Source organism: Lethenteron reissneri, chromosome 19 (assembly GCF_015708825.2).
Source record: "Lethenteron reissneri isolate LAM-NWPU_2019-01 chromosome 19, ASM1570882v1, whole genome shotgun sequence".
NCBI lineage: Eukaryota > Metazoa > Chordata > Hyperoartia > Petromyzontiformes > Petromyzontidae > Lethenteron > Lethenteron reissneri.
In genome coordinates this window covers 9,272,469-9,291,379 of record NC_083797.1, presented here as the reverse complement: position 1 = coordinate 9,291,379, position 18,911 = coordinate 9,272,469, and the positions used below count along the sequence as shown (strand labels likewise).

General features: G+C 39.5%; 1 protein-coding gene across 1 annotated transcript in view; it reads right to left on the bottom strand.

The window, feature by feature from the left end:
* The window catches only part of LOC133344241 (CUB and sushi domain-containing protein 3-like), a 403,210-nt gene that overhangs the window by 96,244 nt on the left and 288,055 nt on the right, over positions 1–18,911 (bottom strand). Inside the window, 6 exon segments of the mRNA XM_061554305.1 lie at positions 3,698–3,892; positions 5,789–5,976; positions 8,014–8,152; positions 9,651–9,842; positions 15,123–15,334; positions 17,290–17,416. Of these exon segments, the coding sequence (XP_061410289.1) occupies positions 3,698–3,892; positions 5,789–5,976; positions 8,014–8,152; positions 9,651–9,842; positions 15,123–15,334; positions 17,290–17,416 (1,053 nt within the window).

The window sequence follows — 18,911 nt, the reverse complement described above, 5'->3', positions numbered from 1 at the left end:
CACCACTCCAAGTGCCAGAGTTATAATAGTATTTACAAGAAAGCTCTGAAGGAACTATTTTTTTCAAAGAAATGCAGTTTTCGTTCACTTGCAGTCAACAAAATAACATTTTTTTTTCGAATGAGGTGGAAGAAAAAAACATGCAGTTGTTTGATTTGTTTTTAATTATGAGTTTCAGGTTCAATCTATATACTGACATGATCACATTTTACTTCAACGATACATTTTCACAAATTAACCACTCAACTCCCTAGAGTGTTTAGTTTTTTCAAGGGCATTAGCGGTTGCTTGTTTACATTTTATTGGCCAGGGTGTGGGGCTGAGAATAATTTCAATACCAGTTGCACTTGATTTTAAATAATTATATGACACAGTATTTCCATTGTCAATCGATTGAGCATGCACTCGTGGCTTAAATCTATTCAGCAAATAATAAATGTAAGTTAAAATTGTGTTATTGAAAAGCTTAAGTGGTACATTTTAAAAGGGGTGGGGTTCCATCAGTGGATTATAGTTGAGTGGAAATTATGAACAGGGTCATAGAGAGGCTTACCTATTTAATGAGCTTTGTAAATTTAATATTGAAGTTTGAATTATAAGATTAAAGACATTTAACTATTGCTGATATATAATAACATGAAAAAATCTCACACACAAATGACACCGAATGCAAATATTTTCACAAATATTATACTCAAATATATTTATATGCATACAACACTTTCAGCTGAATATGTATGTTGTAATGTATGTTTTATGTTACCTTGGAATTAACATCGTTAACGTTATTTATCTTTATCAGGATATGGGTATATGAGACAAGTTCATCATAGTAACGCGTTTGTATTATAATGATAACATTTAAATGCAAAGAAATAATGTTTTAAATAAATCATCAAAAATAAAAACAGTGACGTATATTAATAGTGGTATTATTTTTGTTATCTCTGACCATTCAGATGGAATATAGACTTGATGGTTTGGTGGAAACTCCATTTTAATACAGCTCATAGAAAATCTCACAATGATTAGGCTTCGTGTAGGTCATATGATTGCAGCCAAATTTAGAAGCCGTGCATTAAAATTTCAAGCACCCACACACGAGTGATTGCAAACTCAATTGGGTGGCTTTTGCATGATAAAGCTTGATTGACAGGGCCATTTATGAAGCTCAATTTTTACTGTGTTGCATAGTCTACAGAACACCCTTAAAATTGGTAAATGCTGGGTGCAGACATTACAAATATGCTGCACAAAGCCAACCACAGCAAGCAGAGCATTCGGTTGACCTAGTTATATAATGCACCATTTTTTTCAAATGAAAGTTAAGTAGCTATGACCACAATTATTCCTGTAAAAAAATGTCAAAGTAATTTCCTGCTCAAATAAGTGTGGAGGTAGTGCTCCACTCCTATTTACAGCTATGAGCCATTGACAGAAATTCCACATTACTATAGTGGAGATCAGAGTGGTACCTATTTTATAAACCCTCAGGAGAATGATGGGCTGAGTCAACTGCCAAAAAGGACATGAACTATTCACCCTATGATTGCGATTGATTCACTCTACTGCTGAACCAACAGCCCGCATTATTCCTCTTTCGTAGTTAAAATTTCATATCCAATTGTAAACTAAAATAGAAATTATATAACACTTCGTGTGAAGGCAAACACATACAAAAGACATATTCGGTTACATAACTGCACCAAAAAAAGTGCACATGAAGGTTCAATTCACGTGATATTATGTCCTGTATAGCTGTGAGGTTTTGTGTAGGTGGTAATCTTTAACAGCATCTTGATGTGGCAAGCATACACCCCTGCGGGTGATAAGTGATGTTAAGAACACACAAAAGCAGAAAGTACACAGGGCAAAAAAACTACTTGAGGGCAGTTCAGAAGTCAACTAAAAAGGGGATAGCAAGGGCCAGCCAGCTTGAGGCTTGTAATGGCAAATCAGAAATACTTTAATGCCAAGACACTACGGATTTGCATTACAAAGTAGGCCAAGGGAAAAAAAAAGAGATACGCTTGCTTGGTGTTGCCAAGTCACATCCAAGATCCTCATTGGGGTTTTTTTCTATTACAGTGAAATATGGTCCCATGCTTTATATTGAGTGCTATTCCCAATCGCATCCGCGGTTACCCAGCAGCATTTGTGTCACAAGCCTGACTCGACTGATGAGACCCAGAAAGTCAAAACCAGAACTTTGCTTGCTTGAAAAAAATTCGGTTTCATAACGTTAGTCTGGAAAGCCCCAATACGGCTGACGGGCATACTTATGTATTTATATGTGGAAACAAGACCAGATGTTTTGTTTATCTATACTTTCAACCTCGCACCTCTTCCCCACCATCCAAACCCTTCATGTAATTTTTGTTCACAGTATGCCATGTATTGCTTGTCGTGATTGTGTTGTGCAGTTTTGTACAATTGTAGCATCACTATAAGAATCAAAATGCCCTATCTAATGCCTATGTACAAGGTACACGAACAGATCCGAACTGTTTCTGGCAAAGCTCCTGATTTATAAAATAATAAAATTGCAACAAGCCACCATAGCATGTTATTGATGACCAATCTGAGTACAACGGAGTGAATTTCCAACTTAGCAGTCCACATGTTATTAAGTACAATTAGCCCTCTCGTAAAGAGGATATTAATAATACATCTTTGTTCAGCTCCACATACTGGATAAATTGCCAAAAAATATCATGTAAATGACGTTCAACAGCCTAATACTTGGACAAAAATAATAATTTCTACTTTGCTTATAGACATAAATGTTGTATCCATAGATGTTGACATTTCACATGATGGAGGTCGGCTCCGCGTTAGGCAACGTGCAGTAAGAAACATTTCCACCAGGTGGCAGATACGATGCAAAATGAAGCAGTAAATAGCAACGCAATTCATCGGATAATTGATCATCTAAGTTCCTTCACACCTGAATATCGTACAGAAGAACAAAGGTTACAGCCTACATTGCACTTTTATAAATATATATGAAGCAATCTATAAGTGGTATCATATGCATGCATGTGCACTTGCAATCAGCAGAAATCGTGCACATTCTGACGGTGAGCATATGGTCATCGTGAAATGTAGCCGATAGCATTCACAAACATTGGAAGCACATCAGAGTGCAAATACAGCATATCTGAAAAATAGCGAAGATTATGTTGCTCATGAGTGATGCTACCATCGCTTTGTTGGTCACAGGACAAAGATGTGGTTTGACAGGTTAAAGTCATAAAGCAGCACTACTGGAAGGGCATTTAATATATGCACTGTCATACAGAGTTTGCTCACATGTTAACCGTTTTAAACTTGTTTCGTTCTTTAAATAATTCAATTTCAACATGAGGTAATACTGATAAAAAGTAATTTGGCCGCTCTGCCTATGAAGAAATTTGAGAAAACCGAACACTATATATCCCAACATACGGCATTGTATGCGTATAGCAATCCATTAAAGATAGAGAAGTTAGTGTTTGTGGTTACACATCGTGTGTTCTCTCTAAAGTTGAGCAGTTCTGAGTGCATAGGTTGTTTGAGCAATGTCATTCCAGTTCACGTAAGTTCATATAAATCATCTGGACTAACAAGAAACATGTGCTGGCCAAATCAAATCACACATTAATGAAAAAACCACATTCCCACTCGATGCACGCTGGTAAATGAATGAGAAACCTACCACTACAAACTGGGGTGGGCCGATTCCACCCGGGCTTCCCATCGTCTTTCATCATGCAGACAAGGGTAGAGTAGCCCTGTATGATGTATCCCGCATTGCAGAAGTAGGTAATGGTAGAGCCAAGCTTCATATCCGTACCGATACGAGAGCCATTCTGTATATGCCCAGGATCAAAGCAAGACTCCCGTGGTTTCTCTGATCAAAGAAAAAAAAAACAATCAAATAAATAAGTAAAGAAAAACAACAACAACAATCAATGTATTACAAAACAGCCTTTGTACATGGTTTTCGAAGCATATGTTTTCATGTGTGTCTATAACTACTCTGGGAAGTAGTGTAGGCTGGTATATTTTGATTGAATGCAGCCTTCTAACTGCTATGGGAATGTGGTAACTGGGTCTTGTTCGAAATGTATGTGTGCACATCGATTTTTCACTCATATAAAATAAAAATAGTAGGATATTACTCAAATATGTTAAGACTATAACATTCTGCAATGACATATCAACGCATGAAATGTTATTGTTTTATAAAATGTAGTCAGCGTATTTGCATTTGTATGAGTTTATTATCTTACACATGTCTTCGTACATTTATAAATATACTTTATTGAATTGGTTTCTAATAATTCGTGTTAAGGCTATACTAATTCTAGATTTGAAGCTTTCGTGACTTCAATGATTCATATTCTTAGGTTTTTTCGGTAAAGTCACGTAGGTAAAACATCAAAATTAATAAAAATAAAATAAAATAAAGATCACGACGTTTCGGAGGCAACACAAGTCTCCGTCATCAGGTGGGACCGTCACAGCCAGATCAGCTGCATCAAGTGAGGCAATGATTCAAGATGTAATCCCTTAAAAGCGAGTTGAGGGGGGAGGATTACATCTTGAATCATTGCCTCACTTGATGCAGCTAATCTGGCTGTGACGGTCCCACCTGATGACGGAGACTTGTGTTGCCTCCGAAACGTCGTGATCTTTATTTTATTTTATTTTTTATTAATTTTGATGTTTTACCTACGTGACTTTACCGAAAAAACCTAAGAATAAGGCTATACTAATTCTTATTATTACACATGATCGCTAGATGCTTATATTCAAATGTCATAAGCTTGGCAGCAAAACACAGTAAAGAACTACTATGTACCGCGAGCTTAATTACTGACCTGTCCATGCCTTCTTCACTAACATCACAAGCTATCAATACGGGCAGAGAAACCAACATACTACAATTAGTCTTGGCAGTTATTTCACCTCTAGGGAACATCTTTGTGCAGTCAGGACTATAATCTAATCAAGTGCAGTGTATCTCTGCACTTCTTGGATTCAAATCAGTGTGGCATTAGAGGTTTTGATGCATGAAATTGTATACATCTGCAGAACGCAAGTTAAAGCAAGAGGCAACTGCGTCTGGCCATATGTTTATGTGTAGAATACTACACTCCTGCAACTATCTAGTCGTATGTGCACCACAAATAAAAAATATAGTGATATGGATTTGTTTTTAATCGACAACCGGAGATTGCTCAAACTCTAAGGTTAATGTGTGACACGAATGTCCGGTGTTGAACGGGCATCGCTACGTTTGTATTAATTTTGCTAGTTTCTGTCAACATCATTTGAGGGCTGGCAGAGCCAATGGTGGCATGTTTTTTTTTTCTCTGTTCATACATTCATTGCACTTACAGAAGCTTTGCTAGAAATAAACTCCAGTATATTTTTTGTTGCCATAAACCATTTCGCGACATGACAACACATCTCCTGTGTTTCATCCATCATACCTCGAATTACAGTCGGGATCAACTTCAAGTTCGCCTCTTATGCACTCACATTTGGCATCCATTCCTATTATCGCTCTCTGTTAAAAACCTGTGTATCTGGCGACGTGTATTCCATTGTCCGACTATATCCCACAACAAGATTATTCCTTTATTCGTCACTTTCAGAATCCAGTTTTCTAATTTTTAGTACCTCTCAATTTCGTAGAAGCTATATTTTACTATAAAAGATGCACAGCAGGTACCAATATTAGATCAGTATGCTGTTGTTATTTTAAGGAGCATGACAAGGCTGAGATTCGGACAAATACCTCTGTATTCAATATGAAAACCGTTTGTGCTGACGGAGTCATCGCTGCGAAAGGCCATGAACATGCTGTTTCCAGTGCTCTCAATCCGCCCGGGCAGCTTAGAGCCTTGCAGGCTGGCGATCAGTGGGCTGGAAGAGCCCGGGCCATCATATATGTGCAGGAAGTCATAATTGGTTTCCATGTTGAACCTAGAGGAGAGAGCAAAGAAGAGAATTAGAGGAGCCTCATTGTGCATACGACAATTGACTGATTGTGTTCACGTTAACGGTGACTTTCAGACCGCGTTCCACTCACTGGCATGGTGCAGTGTGCAGAGTAATGTATGGTGTCGTAATTGTACAGTAAACATATAGCAGTATGATACACATTAGGGTGGGTAGAATAATACATAGTGTTATATTAAAATGGATAAGGCAGCAACTGCAGCAGCAGCAGCAAGTGCAGCAGCAGCAGCAAGTGCAGCAGCAGCAGCAACTGCAGCAGCAGCAGCAACTGCAGCAGCAGCAGAAACTGCAGCAGCAGCAGCAACTGCTGCAGCAGCAGTAACTGCAGCTCCCTTTGATGCTGTTAATCCTGCATAATGCACATGCATATGCAGTACTAATCACATTCCTGCATTTCCCATAAATATGCTAAATTCCTTTTGATATGCAAATTCCTTTGTCAATGCGCCCAGCTTATATATATGCTCCAAGCTCGTGTGCTGTTTCATTCAGACTCTGTCGCCTCGACGGACCTGGTTTTCACCTGAGGACGGCTGCTTGCGTTGTGGCCGAAACGTCGTGAGAATTGTTTTATTATGTTTTATTTTTATTATTTTATTACTTCCCTTCTACGTGACTTTACCGAAAGAACCAAGAAGATGAATCCCTGCAGTCACGAAAGCTTTAAATCGAAATTCATACGACAATTGTTTGTTTTCTTTCAAGTGTTCTTAAAAATATACTGGTAAATGATATATGAACCGTTTTTTTGTATGTAAATAATCATACTCAGACATGTTGCCTATGCATTTCAATACAAAAAGTGAAGCTAATTTATATATTATATGACGTGTAATATGTATGCCAAAGTATGTACTTGAATATATTTTGCGTGAGTTATAATTTGCAAGTACTGGAATGTTACTTCATTCTGCAATAGGTGTCACTGGATATATACATATTTGTATGGCAAACATACTTTTAGAGGAAAGCTCAAACACATTTTTTTAGTTTGGAAACTTGTTTCTATTCGTTTTAGCCTGAAGTGACCATTGATATATTTGATATCTCATGTAAATTATAATGTCATAAACACATTTAACAAAGCAACAATTTAACTGCATTCACAGTAGAAACTCTTCAGCAGAGAAGTAAAGGTGCAGCCTTGCAATTGCTTTCTCACTACTGCTGGTGGAAGGGCTTCCGCGAGAGGCAGCTCTAGGAGAGGGTTCATTTAAACTAAACTAAAAAACCATACTTTATTTTACGAGCTCTTTTTCGCAAGTGATCTGACCGAAAATTATAGCTCAATCCATGAGATCACGGGGAGAGCATGCAAACTCCAACTATGCAGGCATCAGGGTCGGGATTTACCCCTGGACCTCCTGTATACCACGCGAGGTAGTTAAGATCTTACCACCTGGCCAGAGATGGGAGTACCCACACTTCACTCACCACGAGCGACTTGTCGGTCGACTGTTTGTGCACTACCCAATTATACTGCTGGGTGGGGAGAGGCAGGAGGGAGGGGATTAAAAACTAAAAACTCTACGGTTGTTGCAACTGCCACGCCAGGAGATTGCGATAACGACCTCTGGATTTGCAAGTCCAGTGTGCTGACCATTACAAGATGGCAGAATCCAACAGAGAAGCTTCAAATTTAAAAGTACAATATGCACACTTTATATTTTGTATAATAACCTTTGTATAAAATAAATGGAGCTCCTATTTGGCAATTCGTCCATGCAAACAGCATTATGCACATATTTCACACAAAGGTTGCATTGAACAGGATTTGTTTACTGCTTGGATCTCTCCCCCTTCAATGCTTGGAAGCTATCAAATGCAAAACACTTGGCCCGCACAACATTACACCAGGCGATGTGTATTTAGATTGAGTGATTCAAGGATGACAGTTAAACCTGACAGCAGCATCCCCCACCCACCTTCAATTGATCCAACGGTTGCATAATACAAAATCTGGACTAAGGCGTGCAATAGGCATAGTGTGAGCTGTCATACCTGATGAACGTCAGTGAAATAACGTATTCCGCAGTGACAGTGACTCTCCAATTGCACTCCTTCCCGTGTGGATAGGGCAGTGGATAATTAGGTGAGAGGATGATCCCGGAGGGGCCCGTCAAGTTAACACCGCAAGGGGCTGTGGGGACACAAACAAACGCACACAAACTATAGACATACAAATAAATACTGCATTATCTGTCAAGTACTCTTCTGGAAACGTTTTGACCCGACGTTCCTCCAAACTGAAAATGCAATTGCTTTACTTAAGCAAGCATTCGGGAGAGAAGAAACTGGTCATTCATGGCCGTATTTTTTATGAACTTTTAATTATAAACACCAAAAACATTAAAGTAATGCTATTTAATGTTATTTAAGTAATATAAGTAGCATAATTTGTTTTTAAAACTATATCACAAGGAGACATGCTCATTCTCCTCTAATGTAGTCTGCGGAGTGCTGTGTATTAGCTTGTATTGCACAAGGACAGCTGCCACTTGGCTAGTTTTCTTGGCTAGGCCATAGCAGGGCATTAGAAAGGTTAAGTCGAAATGTCAGACACTTTGAGTTGCCGAAGAATTTAAGTGCCATATAAATTCAAATCCTTATCTTGGTGGATGTAAAAACACCTGTGTGTATGTATATATATAAAAACATATCAAACCCCTACACACAATACATATATGCATGAGGATAGAAGTGATCTACAGGGAATAAACAAGTTAACAAGAAAGAATGAAGGTTTCTCTTTTGATAACTCACCAATTATTCTGACATGGGTTTATAATCAGAAATATTCAACCATTTACATTGAATACAAATACCTTATGTCAGTAGCACGTTGAAACAATCATTGCAGATTGGCATAAATTGAAAATATAAATAACATTTCAAAACATTGTTTTGTATTTGCAACTTTGTTTTCATAAACCCACCGAACATGTTCTTCTTTAGGCAGCATTGGCATGTTGGAAAAAAAGTATTAACCAGCTCAGATTTTCTGATGATGGTCAATACAGGGCCAAATGAAAATAAATTACAGAAATATGATATAAAAACTTTGTGATTGAAAGACTCCATACATAAGGGAGCAATGTTGGCCTCAGCATAAATATAAGGAAAAAATAAATAAAATACAAGCTTGCTAAAAACAAAATAAACCCCTTATTCGAGGGACACAGCTGGAATATAAAACAGTATTTACTACTACTTGTATTTATATTTTACCAGGTAAGGCTCACTGAGCTATCTCGTTATTTTTCAAAAACGACCTGGCCACATACGATAGCTCAACGAAGTGGTTTATCACAGGGCAATTTATAGCAGTCTTATCCAGGGCAATTACTGCAGGTGGATTGCGATAAAAACAGGATCACCCAAGTAGCAAGTGAGAGCAAGTGTTAGTGTTTTGGAGAATATCGAAACGTGACAATGAAACGCATACACCTATGCACATTAATGGATAATTTATTCATGCAATATTCACATATTGCGATTCAGGAACACAATCAGGGCATAGGTACAATAGATTTAAAAAAAATCTAGGGTATATATTTCTTTCTAAAGGCAATGGGCTCTCATCTAGTGGTGAAGAAAGACGTGTGTTCATGACGCGGCTGCACGGCATGCATTTCTACCAGTGCAGGAAGGAGGGCTTGGGTGCCAGTAGTAGCGGTTCTGCTTCTGCATGCAGGTGATGGTGGCAGCTCCCTGCAGCTCGTAGCCTGGCTGGCACTGAAAGGACACGCTCTCGCCAACCTCTCTTCCCACTCCGATCCGCGTGCCATTTGCAGGCACACCGGGGTCGCGGCAAGACTTTGCCACGGCCGCTGCACAAGCAGACAGCGTCAGGGGAAGGGTAACAAAATGGGCGAGAGGCACCGGGAGATTGAAAGGTTTTTTTCTTACTAAAATAAATACATTCCCATTTGCAGCTCGTTGAATAAAAACACAAGTCATAAGAGTAGAACAAGAACCTTATTTTAGTTATTCTACATCAGCAGGAATTGTACTTTAGAAGGTAACTAAGTACAAAAACAAAGACCACCAAAATTTACATACAGACTGCTGGGACAAATGCCCTTAGTGAACACTTATTCAAGTCGGAAATACATACACATACACAAAGACATACATCCCCCGTATAGCCTTAACAGACTGTTGGGGCAAATGCTGTTAGCGAGCACCTATAAAGGCCAGCATGACACACGAGGGGATGGGGTCTCCCCAGCGGTGATGTTTACACACCGCACCAGGTACTCATTTGATGCTAAGTCGACCTAAGGGAGTCCCAGGACCCGTTCAGATAATCGTCACTGGTGTTGGCTGCGAGCAGGAATCGAACTTGGGTCCCGGGGTTCACAGCGCAGCATGCTAACCGTTGCACTACCCCTCCCCACACATGCACACACACACAGCAGTATGAAGTTGGTAAATAAAATATATGGCCGTTTGTTTGGTTGAATTGTTTTGTCTCGAGCAGAACGCAAGAACGGATGAAGAGGGCAAATTGTTAAATAACCCCGACAAACAGCCAGAATTCACTTCTCTCTGGTTAACACTCAAGCCCGCATGTGGTGCAACAGTTGCATATAAGGCTGAAGACATTCGAGTAATGCACACACATTCAGTGTGCATTCAGAAGATCGAATCAACGTGCCCCATGTCTTCAAAGGAATATTCAAAACCCTTTAATTGTGATTTGTGACAACCCATGAAATATAAACGCACTATTGTGTACCCAATCACGACACACCCGATGCACATTTCAAGTAACGTCTTGCAGCCACTGAAACGCAATGGGTCTCCAGTCTATGCAATGCTGCATTTATTTATCAGGCCGTGATGTATGGTACCTTCCATTTTTAAAAGGGTTATTTAGCATCATGCCCTCAATCTAGTTCTGCCTTGGGCAATACTCGCCGCAATGCATAGGAAACAGGCTAGCGTCGAATAAGCACTGCCAGCCAGCTCAGCAGCAGTGCAGGCTGTGAACTGATTTAGTGTTGTACTTTACTCCACATAACCTCTAAGAACCTTGTCCATGGGAAGGCTACGCATGATTGATCAAAAACCACAGATATTGTGGCCAAATGCATATGTCATCCATTAGCACCGATTGACATAATCAACAAAGCACATGTGCCATCATTTTCCCCGTGCATTACGAGTTTTATTCAAGGTTTTCTGGTATCAACTGTACTCAAATAATTATCAGAGGATTCAACATGTCACGTGTCTTGCAGAGGTATGTGTGTGTAGAGTGCTTTGTTTATCTTATGCTCATATTTAGTAGAACATTATGAATATTCGAATGTTTTAATTGGTATGTAATAATACAAACAACATCATATACTGGAAATTATGTATACAACATTTTTCATGTTGGTAAAGTCTGTAGCATGTATAATGTCAAACAAACACGTAAAAAAACACGTAATAATTATTACACAAGATAAGGAATCTGAGATTGCAATTGCCCTTTTGGAGAGCCAAAAGTAGTTTTGCATTTCTTATATAAAAAAAACTTGCATACAAATAAAAAAAACTAAAACGCGACTTTAATGCATCACATTTCATGTATTAGCTTTGCTACCAGGCTAGTCTATGTCGTGTTGACAGAAAGTAGGTAAACTATAACCCAATCCTGACTTTGCATTTGGATGAAGCTAAATACCCTTAGGCTATCAACAGTCAAACCCATTTTAGATGGAAAATATATTTCTTCAAGGTGGTAGGTAGGTGCAATCAACACAGAATATAAAGGCAAGGAGTTTCAGAATGGATCCCAAGACAAAACAGATTATTTGTCTCAGGATGAGCCATTGATCACTGCAAAGACAGGATGAGTATGGGTCACACCTGTATCAGATGCTCAGCAACGCATGAAGCAACAGCAGCACAAAACGTATGACTTCGGTCAGTAGCAGTGTTTAAACGGATGGCAGGGTGCAGTTTTGGTGCAGACCACAGACAATTGTGGCCTCTGTGGTACCGCTGTCAATAGCTTTGTGCGTGTTGATAAATATGCTTACAAGCAGTAGGCACAATGGCGCTAGATTTACATCCCTTGGCAAATAGAATCCACTAGTAAGCACAGCCATCGCTTTTACTGCACAAAAGGGCAAATTACTTCAAACTAATGATCAATAGGCATAGTGCTGACATTATATATGTTTTATTCAAGGCAATGGCAACGAGTGATTTTTATTAGAAAAGCAATGCACTCTGGTGCATGCTATGTGTGCAGTATACAGATATATGCTGTTCTGGACAGCTTTATTGCTGGAAAGCTTGGTTTACATTTATGTGAAGAGCCAACTCAGCATTGTCAATATAACTTTAAGGAGAGATTATTTTATTTGCAAAAAATAGTGCTCAGGCAAGCATAAACGAGCGAAGTGCTGGGGTTTATGTTGGAAGGCAGGTGTGCAAGGAATAGAAATTTAAATTCGATAAACTCTTGTTTACGACCATAAAAGATGTGGTTGCTGTAGTCCTACACCTCCTACCCGGTAACGTGGCAATGTACCATGGACCACAGTAATACTAGTATGTATATGAAGAAGCAAAAGTGCAGGCCTGAAATTACTTCCTTGTACTTCTGCTCGCAGAAAGGCCTCCACTAGATGTCCTTGGCCTACTCTTCTAATTCTGGTCAGACGTATTAGAAGATGGGCATGGCCACACTTTGCTCCACCACACATGACCTGTAAATCGACAAACTTTGGTGTGCCCATTTAAGCTCCTTGGTAATTTGTCGAAGGGAGTCCAGTATGCTAACCTTTACATTGTTGGCAGCATCGCAATATATATGCACGTAAATATATTCTTCGTAAACATTGGATCCAAGTCTGAAAGGGTTACCCACGTGCTGAGTCAAAACACAGAAAAAAGGATTTCGAAAACAGGAGAGACCATTTTAAGTGTTAACCTTTAAAGATGCTTGAATGATTAGCTTTTGCAAACTGCCCGAGACATCAGGGCGACAAATCATATCTTTCGGCGGTAATGTCACTGATAATGTATTGCCCGCAGTTGGGGAGCACGCCCCTTTTCACCCGCAATAAAACTTGAGCTCATAAAACTATTTATCACACGCCGAACGAGACAGTGCTTCGACATATTAATAGCTTTTTCCACAGATTTGGCATCGTCATACTGTACACCGCATATCTCGGTCGAAGGTATTGCTAAATCATATCCGGGGCTAAGTAACGAATTTTTTGTCATTCCAATTTTAGTGCGATTACCATCAATGCAGGAATGTATGTATGGTGGACCTCTTTCGCACCGTACATAGCTAAATGTGCTAATCGGAGGTGCGGGGGAAGGACAACAAACTAGACACAAAAAGCAGTCCTCAAGAAAAGAGTTTTCAATCTAGATTTAAAAGTGTATAGCTTCAGTGGCTTCCTAATATCAGAAGGAAGAGCATTCCAGACGGCCGCAGAAAGCCGATCTGAATGTGTGCGATGCAGTGACCGCCTTTGTTCGATGGCTAGCCAAAATCCGCCTCGAGGTATGCGTAATTACAAGTTTGCACGTGCGTAAACAAAGGTGTGTCTAAACACGTCTGCTTTCATCAAACGATCGCTTTGTTTTTACTGATAAATTGAACATGGCTTAGTCTGCAACAAAAGTAACTTTTGTAGAACACATTAGGCACCCTGACCCTATTATGATCTTTTTTTTCTCACAAAGTGTCCCACTCCCAAATGTACCGGACCTGAATTTTTTTTGCTCGAAAGACATTTTTTTGTCCTTTATGACTTCAAAATTGAGTAATTAAAAAAAAAGAGGTATAGTTCACACTAAGGGGGGAACACGACTTTTGGTTGAAGCTGCCTGTCATCACTGAGATCAATAAAACAATCCAGAGGAGCACTAACTTTTCAAATGGAATTTCATTCATTATTGAGCAAGAAGCACACCGGCGGTGCACTTTTATTGCTTCCAACGCATGACGTTATTCCCCCTTCTTTATTATTTTGGTAATGTCAACAATTCCTCAAAGCAAAACAGAGTGGTATATAATCGCTTGGCATTTTTTGCACATTCAGTCGCACAGAGAGCAGTAATTGCTCGTGAGCATTGTACTCATCAACCTGGATAAATGGAAAAGTTAATTCCTTTATTTAGTATACAATGTACATTTAACCTGCATATATATATGATACGTATATATGTATACCCTGCATTCACGCATGCTGTGTTTACTGATAATTTTTAATGAACAAATAAAATGTTTAGTTGCAGGAGCAGTTGCGAGTGACATTTGTGCCACAGAAATTCAAATGCTCTGAATTGGCAAGTCATTTTGCAAAATTCTAAGAGGCAGAGAACTACATTATGAATCGCAATGCATTCTAAACACCGCCTCCCAACTCACATACTGATCCAATTTAACACAAAGCAAAGATATTTGTAACATCCTGTCATTTAACGCTGTCCCATTTTCGTTGTTGTTGTGAATTGACGTGGTGTCCAGTGTAGACATTTCACACACATGTAATTGTACTATAACCTACAAAGATAATTGACATTTGACAAAAATGTCACTACAAAAATTATAAAACAGAAAGATACTATTTTAAATTATTAACCGTAGCGAGCATGAATTATAACAATATATTATGTAAAATGCGTAACTTCATATTTAAGACACGGTCATAATCCCATGAGATTAAATCTCACTGATCAAATTAGATTGTATATTCAGACTGACATTATGGATGATTGGCATGCTATGAAATGGTCATAACAGCTGTGTTTTAATGGTAAAATCATTAATGCTCTTCCGGTCTAACAATGATCCAATATGAACAAGATGTTTGTGTAATGTTGTGTTGCCAATAAGTATTTGCCCAATAGGAAACAAGCAAATTAATATATCAGAGGAGATATATCAAGACATGGAGACAAACCATAAAGGACTATTTGCAAATAATACAACGTGTTTTGCCCTAAGAGTTACTCTGGGGATTCCATATTGCTCATCACATAGTTCCGAATACAACACCTATTAGAAAAACTTACAGAATCCATGCGTATACATGATTTTTCCTCCACAAAAAATGTGACCATCTATATTGCCACGTTAGACTCACACGAGAACTGTATGGCGAAGCCGGTCTTGCTAATGAAGAAGTCTGACTGGAAGTGCAGGGAGAGGGAGCTCTGGGAGCTGTGGATGTCGTCGGGCAGCACGGAGCCGCTGAGCTCCTTGAGCAGCACCCCGGCCTGAGAGGGCACGGAGGGCCCGTCCCACACCTTGAGCAGGTCGTGTGCCGCCTCCGTGTCGAACACCACAAAGTGGAGGCTGCACCCGTGGGGTCCACCACACATCCAGTCACGCACGCGCAGGGCACGCGCAGGGCACACAGAGCACGCGCAGGGCACGCGCAGGGCACGCGCAGAGTGCAGGGCACGTGCAGAGCACACGCAGAGCACAAGCAGTGCACAGGCAGAGCACACACAGAGCAGATGCATAGCACTCGTGCAGAGCATGTGCAGACACTCAGAGGGCACGTGCAGAGCACACAGAGCACAAGTACAGAGCACACAGAGCACACACAGAGCATGGACAGAGCACACGACAGCCACCATCCACATCATTGATATGTGCAATAAAGGGCGTCCATTGCCATCTCTCCTGGTTTTCCCAGGATTGTCCTCATTTTGAGGAAGCTGTCCTTGGAAATCTGTAATCTATAAATCTAGAATAAATGTATAAGTATTTCCAAAAATTCAAAGTCCCACTACTTGCTAATTGCACAATAATAGCAGTGCACCACTCAATACAATACATTTAGTTCTCCACTCTTCTGGTATTGTAGATATTCTTCCCATGATATGTCCTGGTTTTTTTTGTATGGCTTGGAGAGCGTGTGCCCGAATTGCACATTTAGATGATGTATAAGGACATATCACTGAATATTGCTGCTTTGTTTTTTAAATAAATGACCCAATGTGAAATGGCCATTGACATTTACAGTGTTTTATTATTCATACCAAAATAGATCCTTCTAGGTCTTTTCAAAGGTTGCAAAATGTTGTTTTCTCTAATTGCAATATCTATCCAAAAATGCAGTTCCATTTAAGGTATGATAATATTGTAGAAACCATGGGCATATCAATTTAATCTATACTCATTTATCATTGCGAACTAAGCCCTAATTGTAATGCTATAACAATCATTTCACATAAACAACAAAAACCTTACTCCGTATATGTCAAGGAGGCATTTAAAAATGCAATAATAATCAAATAATTATTTCCCAAAAAATTCAAAGCTTCTGAAGCGTGAATTAATACCATCCAATAATTAGCCTAAGAAATATAAACTATAATTATATTTTGCTCTAATGAAAAACTGATTATGCTACTTACTCATGCAAGAAGCAACATCTAATTTAAAATTGAGCAGGGCAACTCCTCTTGTGCATTAGCTTCCAGTGGAAGTTTGCTTCAACAGTGAGGCAGCAGCACTGAACCACCCACTTTCACCTCAACTCTTATTAACATTCACATAGAGAACCCCCACTCATAGAATGTCAGAACAATGACTGAAGCTCTTGAACCAGACAAAGGAAATGTAAACTCATGAATATTATAGTTGAAGCCCAGAAACCCATCAAAGTAAAAGCCCATATCTAGATTTATTAAACAAACAACCTCGTTATGCATCGTCATGTTGCACTGTGGCTAAAAAACACAAATGTAAGCAGAACTCTCATCCATGTCTCCACATATAAATATACGTATCTGTCTAGTCCATCAGCCTCTCGGATTTTAAGACCAATATAAAGCAGAATATGTTTAAAATTACAAATACTGGACCTGTTTTGAACTTCTGGGTCTCGTGAACAAAGTTAGGCTTTGCTAAACAAATTTCGTATGATGATCTAAAAATTAACGAAATGCACAAATAATGAACCGGTTTCGGTGGCTGGTGAGCCAAATCAATAAAGAAGAGGGCAATTCCCCATTACATTTAATCTTGTGCGATTGTGCGAGTCAGGAGTTGAATCTGGGGATAGTCAGGACGCGTTGCCATCGACAGCATCCTTGGCTTCCGTCACAACCCTTTCAGTTGTAATGGTAACAGTAGAGAACTATACCACCTTTTTATAGAAACAAAACTTAGTATGCACATAATGCCCGCAATATTTATCAGGCTTATTTTAGAAATATACATATTAATACAACTTCCATGTGATGTTATTATGCAGAGCATAGTTTGCCGAATATGCCCATCGTTGTTTAATAGTTTACCTGATAGTGTGCGCAGGTTTGGCCTCCAATGTCCAAAAGCAATCGAGATTATGTCCGTATGGGGCTGGATATCCTGGTGAGAGGATTCTACCGGATGATTCACCTTTTATCTCGCCACCGCACTCCGCTGAAGGAAGACATTGGAAAATGGAATATTTATGAATGAATACAACAAAGTTAGAGGCTCAGTGGGCCCAACGAGTAGCTGGATTTCCCAAGATCAGTGGTTTCACTTCCCTCAAGCAATGTTCACTGAAGTATTTAAAACATCTCAGTAACATATGGCAAGGCAGCACAGCAGGCTAAGACCCCACATTAGATTACAATGCCCAGCAATCTGGGTAACTTAATTTGGCTCCTCTGGCAAAGGAATACTGAAAAGTGTCCAGGTTGCATAATGCTCAAAGGCAATTCAATGGTACCAGGTGTAGCAACTGTCTATGTCCAGTTATCTATACACACATGTCTGTATCCCAAACCATCAATTAAATCTTGGCAATGGTATTACATTTTAGAATATTTAACTCTGAGTGGCTCACTAAGTGAGGAAAAGCAGATACTTTCCCTTCTTATGCCACTTGTACACAAAAACTACAGAGCTTGTAACATGCGCTCTCAAACAAGATTAATGAAACGTGTTTTTACATAAACCAAACAGCAATGCTGTACCATAGCATCATCTTTTACTGGTTGTAAACCACAAGCACTAAAACATGCCCGCGTGTCAGTGGTTGCGTGAGCATCTGGAAACTTCGGTGAGCATATTTTTTTGGTGATTTGCTTACCTTTCCTATACCATGCACTCCCATCGTGTTTTTGCATTGTTTGTTGCTGTAACGTTCTGACCCGCCCCTACTGGACATCTGTGAAAAGAGCTTTATAGCTCATCGGATTCCTCCAGTGTAAATACATATTCTGTCCGATTCTGAAGGAGGTACACTCATTGGACACGTCTTTTAATTACCCCCGCTTCTGCCCGAGCACAAGAATACGAGGACATGCCGCAGCTAATCGATCGGCAGGTCATGTGTGGCGGGGTAAAGTGTGGGTGCTCCCACTTCTCCTAAAACACTCACCTAAAACACTCCTCGAGAGAGGATCTGTAGCGCTGCTTCTAGTGTAGGCCGTTCTGCCAGCAGTGGCATGAGCAAGCAATTACTGAGCTGCACCTTTACCTTTCAAAAGTATTGGCGTCGTGATTTGAATCAATTTTGGTAACACAAATAGAGGAAAAGGTTGATTAAACGGAGGCCAACATGCCACTGACAAGCAAGAAGGGGAGCTTATCTTCATTGGGAGTATAAATTCCCAATGAACTTCATAGACTGCAGTGTATAGCTTCAGACTTTCTTAGGAAATGCTTATATGGACACTTCATTTAATTATTTGGACGAATGCACAGTAATACAAACTAAATGAGCACTGTATGAGCTTAGATTTCGCTCGGCAACTATACTACGAGTTCACGGACACTGCTGGTGCGTACTTTCATTCGCGCGACTAATGCATTTCATCAGCATGCAAGCATGTTCACCTAAACATGTTAATTAATTACATTAAAAGAGGAACGAATTGCAATGTTCCTGTACACTGCGCATGAACAGAAGCAATCGCAACATTCA